Source organism: Gadus chalcogrammus, chromosome 20 (assembly GCF_026213295.1).
Source record: "Gadus chalcogrammus isolate NIFS_2021 chromosome 20, NIFS_Gcha_1.0, whole genome shotgun sequence".
Taxonomy (NCBI): domain Eukaryota; kingdom Metazoa; phylum Chordata; class Actinopteri; order Gadiformes; family Gadidae; genus Gadus; species Gadus chalcogrammus.
Genome location: NC_079431.1, coordinates 1958315 through 1965024, shown reverse-complemented (window position 1 = coordinate 1965024; position 6710 = coordinate 1958315). Strand labels below are relative to the sequence as shown.

The window sequence follows — 6710 nt, the reverse complement described above, 5'->3', positions numbered from 1 at the left end:
GTGTCCTCTGTCTCTATCGGCATGGTTGCGTCCTGTGGGGTTAGGAGTTGGGGGTGAATATCTCAACACACACAAACGGGAACAGACACACACATGCCTATGCCATCCTACAGCATGGGTGTTGGAAGCACAACAACCAACACTTCCTGTGTTCTTGTCGGCCTACACTGACACAAATTTTTGTTTATACTGTGATTCTCTCTCCAATACGCTGCCTGAAATGAGCTCTCCCTTAAAGGGCTGATGATTACGTTGAGCGTCCCGATATATTTGGGACCAATCCGCAGATTGCTGGGCTCATAAATGAGGTTGACTTTCACTTTGGAGCCAGGTGAACTCTTGGCTAAATCGGGCAGATGGAACCAAAGCAACAATTGACTTGACACAAATATAAAGTTGCTTTACATCTGTTATCCATGGGGGGGGGGGGGGGGGTCGCCTCTCCAGCGGGCAGGGGCTTCCCAGAACAGAACCATACCTCCACTCTTCAAGACAGTCTCACTTCTATTGAGTCTTACCTTTCCTCCCTTCTCCATCTCTCTAGAAGCACAAGATCATCTGAGCTTATCAAACTCATCAACCCACTCACCAGGAATACCTTCGGCCGAAACTCCGGAAGGAAGGATCACTATAGGGGAGGTGTTTGGTGGCATTAGATTCAAGACACACTCAAACTTACAGCTTTCATATCACAGTCTGCCTTCAAGCAGAAACTTAACTATGTCTTAGTGGACCCCCCCTGCTCCTGTTGATTCCACCGTTTCTCACTTGCATTACACCCTTCACACACAATATAACATTGACACATCTTTATTATTATTTATAGTGCATTGGTGTTTTCTATTTTCTTTCTGTACATAGGCTATGTATTTGTATATCCGTTTTATATTTGTCTAAATGAGTCATGCTTGTGTTTTTGTTATTTGTACCTTTTTCCTGGAGGGGCCTCTTGGACCAGATCAATATTGTAAATAAGAAACTGTTCTTAATGTTTTATCTGGAAAAATAAAGGTTAAATAAATAAATGCCGCCAACATTTAATTTTTGCCCTGGCTAAAAATACATATTTTTAAACAAAAGGGGTCTGGAGTGATACATTTTCAACAAACTTGTTTTATTTATTGCCATGAATGTAAAAGTTATGGTCTTTACGAGTTGAACAATTCAACTAATAGTAGATGCATTTGTCATTGTTGAGGGAAATTATTGCCCCCCTTACATTTACATTCAAGGCAGCGAGCTCAAACACTTTTTATCAAAAGCGGCTTATAATCAGTGCATTTGTCAGAAGAAATAGAAACAATGTATCGCTGTCGGTACAGGATGTTAGGATGTTCATAGAGCCATGTGCCAATAACTAACAATTGCTAGGTTTAGCCATTCCCGCATACAAAAAACAAAGCTAGGATAAGATGCTACACAACCTCTTTTTTCCCATCTCTCCAATATTCCCTGCTCTCCTCTCCTCTCTCCTTCACTCCCTCCTCTCCCTCTCCTCTCTCCTTCACTCCCTCCTCTCCGTCTCCTCTCTCCTTTACTCCCTCATCTCCATGTAGAACGGAGATATGATGCAACAAAGCCTGTTTCAGCAGAGGCCTGACCCCCCCCCCATCCGCCATCCCATTCCTGAACAAAGCAAAGCCCCACAGATAATGTATTTAACAATGTATGTATCCCCCTGTACCGAACCCCAATGTATGTCCGTCATCAATGTCAACTCTATAAATGTCTTATGTGTGTTCTTAATGTGCCTATGACGAGAAATGATGATGAGAAATGAATGAAGGAAACTGAAAAAGAATTTCCCTAAGGGGACAACTAACTAACTAACTCACTTTTACTCCCTGCTCTACACTCTCCTCTCCTCTCTCCTTTACCCCCTGCTCTCCTTCTCCTCCCCTACTGCTTCCCTTCCTCTCCTCCTCTCCTTCAGTCCTCCAGGGTGGGCTGGGACTTCAGGGGGATGTCCATCTCCTTGGCCTTGTATCGTCATCACCAGACCAACGCCAGTAGGACCAACGCGATCAGATATGTGAGGATGCCTGGAAGGACCCCTGGAGAAGGTCCAGAGCCTGAGGATGCCCTCTCGTTGCCTGTTAAGAAAGAACATTTACATTTAGGGCATTTAGCTGGACGCTTTTATCCAAAAGGAAGAAAGAGAAACACAATATATCGCTGACGGTGCAGTAAGAATGTTAATGGAAACAAGTGCTGAGCTCTAACAATCGCTAGGTTAACTCATTCCCCGTATGCGACACAGATAGCTAGGATAAGATTCTACACAATGCTAAGTGCTACCTTTAAGTGCCAGGATGTAACAACAAACAATAAATGCTTGCAAGGTTATTTTTGAGGAGAGCAAGGGAGGAAGAGGGGTAGTGGGGGGTAAGGGGGGAGGCGACGCAGAGTCCAGCTGAAATTTGAACAAGTGAGTCTTAAATCTTGCGGATGTCATGTGGTTGGACACGAGGTGCGCTGCAGCTCTCTGGATATGCTAACCCAGACATTCTAAGATGCGGGTCGAAATCAGGGTGCTGTCAGAGGACGGGAAAGAGGAACAGTTGAGTGTCGTCAGCGTAGCAGTCATGGGATAAACTGTGTGATCTCATTACAGAGCCCAAGGATCTGGTATAGAGGGAGAACAGAAAGGGGTCCCAGTACTGAGCCATGAGGGACACAAGGGTCAAGGGTGCAGGGTTTGGACAAGGAGCCCTTCCATGTGACCTTATGGTTCGATTGGTCAGGTACGAAGTGAACCAAGGTAGCGCAGTCAGTGAGTCAAGTTCAGCAAAAGTGGCGAGGATTGTTTTGTGAGTGATTTGGCAGTTGGTTCGAGATGGCACGTTGCAGTGTATTAGAAAGGAATGAAAGAAGAGATGCCGGTCTGTAGTTACAGATATCAGCGTTGTGAAGAACCGCACAAAGTCGACATTATGAACTCACAGCCACCAAGAAACCCGGTCGGTAACATTTGCAATGTTGACCACATCCTGCCAAAGGAAAATGTGTTTTCCGGCAGGGTATATCTGCAGCGAATGTGTTTCCGTTACCTCCGAGATGCAAACTTCTAAGCGATAGAGATACAGCGGAATGCTTATAGAATTCAAAGCTGAGTTTAATAACTAAGTTAACTTTTACACAAGCTTTAATGACACCTGGGTGATGACTTTCTAAATTCAACAATATTTTTTGATGTTTACAAGAAGGAATTGACACCAAGCCACCAATCCTCCCCTTCAAGAAGGCTTACTATCACTTACTATCAAGGTCAACCCATTGTATTTTGCGTCAGTTCTCAGAAATGCTGCGACAATCCTTGGTGTCCATGCAGTGACGTTAAGTCAACGTCGGTAAATGATATGAGGTGACTCACCTTTAGCTTTGACCTTCACAGGGGTTTTCTCTGAGAGCTTCGAGGAGATTGGGTTCCTGTGTCCGTCAGGGCCCTCGATCCACTCCACAGCCTGGCAGTAGACCACTCCCTGGTCCAACAGTTCTACTTTGGCTATGTTCAGCTTGTACGTGTCCTCGCCCACTTTGACCAGCTGAACGCCCCCGGCTCCGTAGCGTTCTCTGAACCTCGGCCCGGGACTCTGGGTCAGGTCCCGGTCCAGGGAGACGATCGGGTGGGGGTGCTTTTCCCCGTCCGGTTGGAGGTACCAGGTGACCGACCGGTTTGTTCTCTGGACGGTGTCGCTTGAGGCCTTGACAATTAGAGTGAGCGCGTCGCCTTCCTCCAGGCTCAGCGAGGTGGGGGCCAGGGAGGAGACTCTCAGGGTGTCTTTAATCACTGGAAGAAGAATTAAATCAGTGTGTATAGTTTATGCTGCTGATGGTCTTTCTCTACTATTCGATCAGAATATATTCAAAGATGACGTTACCTTTCACGATGATCTTGGCAGAGTAGTCTCCATCGTAGCTGCCTTCCTGGTTCACCACAGCACACTCGTACTCCCCCTCGTCGCTCGCCTTCAGATCGGTGATGGTGAACACCACCGAGGTGGGGTCCCTGCGCTCCACGCTGATTGTCTTGGTGCGCACACGGTCACTAAAGAGGACATCCCCATGGTTTGGATCTCTGGTGCTGATGATGTCATGATTAGTTCCCTCGTGTGCCATACGGAACTCGAACTCGATCCAGCTCGCGCTGTCGTTAATGCCCCTCACATGGCAGGGGATGCTGAGCTGATGGCCGACGGCCCGATACAGAGGGCCCTTGGGAACCTCCGTGGACACGCGGGTCCCGCCTGGATCCAGCAGGACACAATCTCAATATTATCATTCAAATATATTCATTTATTTCTCTGTACAAGTAGATACGCCTTGTTCACACTACATGCGTCCGTCGACGGATGACTGAGGGCGTGTCTGACGTATAGGGGACTAATCTTTGTGGACACATACTGCAGCCAATCAAATCGCTTCCTGTTACAAAGCCGCTACATAGTCACCAACAGGGGACTAAAAACAATCCTATCATCCCACATTTCTTTAAAAAAATATAGCGGCCAGAATCTTCCTGCTTCTTCCTGCTTGTTATTGCAAAATGGATCCAGTAGACGTGTGTAGTGTATTTGCATAACTGCGATCTGATTGGCCGACGGATCCGCCACTGCCTGAAAAGTTGAACATCGCTCCACATTTTGACGCGGGCCAAGGAGCCGAATGGACGGACGGACCCACAATGCATTTCGCGCCCCATGCAAAGTCCATGAGATCCGTCGACGGACGGAGGTAGTGTGAACAAGGCCTTACACGCTATGAATGTGCAGAGCCCAGTATCTGTACTTGCGGAGGCAGCAAAACTATTTGTATTCGAGTAAAAGTGGAGATAGTTGTCTATAAGGCAAAATAATCCTGAGTATATGTGGATACCTATGGTTAATGTTTTTTTTCTTACTTTAGGATATTAAAGTGTGAATGTATGTGTTCTCATTTTGATCCCAGCAATAAACATTGATAACCATAAACATTTTAAAACGTACATTCAGTTCTTAATCCACACTTGAACCAATAAACTTAAGTCTAAACGAATGGCTATGTGGACATTGTGAATCCCGCTCTGCCCGAAGGACGCTGAACAGACAGAATACAAACAGAGGGAAATAAAGTGTTACTGGTGACCCAGGCTGACTGGGCGGTGAGCCCAGCCTGAGGTGAACCTCTCCACTCCACTCCACCATCCCCTCCTCCGGTCAAACTAACCCCGCTCCCCTTGTTGCCGGTTCCAACAGGAACGCCAAAGAGGCGTTCTTATCAATGACCTCGGCAACCAGTTGTGTATAAAGAAAACTGGTAAAAAACGAAATAGTGGCGTAGCAATGTACCGCAGGAGAAGACGGAGAACAAATATAATATCTTACATTGTGTATATAAAGTGTATATACAGTATATATGAACTAACAATAAATTAGGAAAAAAACACAATTTTTTTCCCAAATACCATTCAACTCCCCCCCCCCCTAAACCCCACACCCCACATAAAACATTATGTTTGATTCCCCCTGAGGTCTTACCGGGTTGGAGGTGAAGCAGTCCTAAGAGCAGAGTCACTACACAAACAAACTTCGAAGAGCTCATGTTGAGGCCGCAGGAGACTGTGTGTGTGGGACTGCCCAGGACTATGCACCACGGACTAGAGGCACTCTGGTAGGTTGCACTTACTCGGAAAGTAACAGAGAAACAAAACCGAAAGTAAAATCACAAAAGGGATATGAAAAAAAAGGAAAACTAGAGTGCAGATGAATACGTTGTTACAGTGCTCAACTTGGAGGAGCTGTAGTCAAAGTTTTATATTTCTGTCAACTTTCCCTTTGTATTCAAAAGATTTATTTTAAGTGCGAAGGCAACCTATTATATTTGTTAGTTTTATTAGGGTGCCAAGAACAAAGTGCGAAGGCAACCTATTGTAATTGTTAGTTTTATTATTATTATTCCGCCACGTTTGACTTACACAGCCTAAACCACTAGCACGCTTTTTATGAAACTTACTACAGCTGTAGAGGCTGACTCAAGATTAACAGAGAGCAAATATTACACTGATTGGCCAAAAGGGGGCGCTATAGCAACAGTCCAAATATGCAAACTTTGAATAAACATATCTCATAACTGTTCTGACTTAGAGTCATGAAACTTTATTAACACATGCATATCCTCATGATGAACAAATATGCCTCAAGAATCTATGACTTATGTTTGATAGATTTACGACTATCTTGAACTTTGTTTAAAACACTCAATTCCTTAAGGATCCTAGGTTCTTTAACTTAGCCAAAAATCCTGTAACAGCTATTATCTATGGACCAATGTCTTCAATCTGACTTTAAGCGAAAACTGTACAATAAAAACTAAAACGCCCAGGAGCCATTAACTTCTAAAAAGGGTGTGGTTTAAAACGAGTAATGACTAAAATGCTTACATCAACATCAAAATGGACTCCTATGATCTTGAGTCCAATACAAAAGTTGTTGAAAATCAAATTCTGAACAAGATCAAGTCCACATATTTTCAATTAGGGCGTGGTATCGAAATGGGCGTTGCCTGTTACTGAAATCACCGCAGTTCATAGAAGGAATGTTTGATTTGAGCGGCACCAACTTATTGGCTGTTGGGGACCACAACTTCTCAAGTAAAATGAAGTTGATTGACAAACAACATGGCCGCCAGAGGATCAAAATCGTCCAAAATGAACATAATGCCAAAAGACAAGG

The 6710-nt window shown here is 44.7% G+C and overlaps 1 protein-coding gene across 1 annotated transcript; it reads right to left on the bottom strand.

Annotated features, from left to right (window-relative positions):
- Positions 1-1079: 1079 nt before the first annotated feature.
- On the bottom strand, positions 1080-5661 carry LOC130373240 (immunoglobulin superfamily member 2-like). Its single transcript, XM_056579606.1, has 4 exons — positions 5517-5661; positions 3882-4247; positions 3374-3790; positions 1080-2093 (listed from the first exon to the last, which is right to left on the bottom strand). The coding sequence occupies exons 1-4, from the start codon at positions 5578-5580 to the stop codon at positions 1993-1995; spliced, it is 948 nt and encodes a 315-aa protein (XP_056435581.1). The 5' UTR covers positions 5581-5661; the 3' UTR covers positions 1080-1992.
- Positions 5662-6710: the final 1049 nt, after the last annotated feature.

Bases quoted from the DNA above. Each gene is read 5' to 3' on its own strand.
- LOC130373240 (XM_056579606.1), bottom strand. From the start codon at position 5,580: ATGAGCTCTTCGAAGTTTGTTTGTGTAGTGACTCTGCTCTTAGGACTG. The intron at 4,248-5,516 runs GTAAGACCTCAG...TGCTGGATCCAG, and splicing joins ACTGCTTCACCTCCAACCCG to GCGGGACCCGCGTGTCCACG. The intron at 3,791-3,881 runs GTAACGTCATCT...TTCTTCTTCCAG, and splicing joins TGCCAAGATCATCGTGAAAG to TGATTAAAGACACCCTGAGA.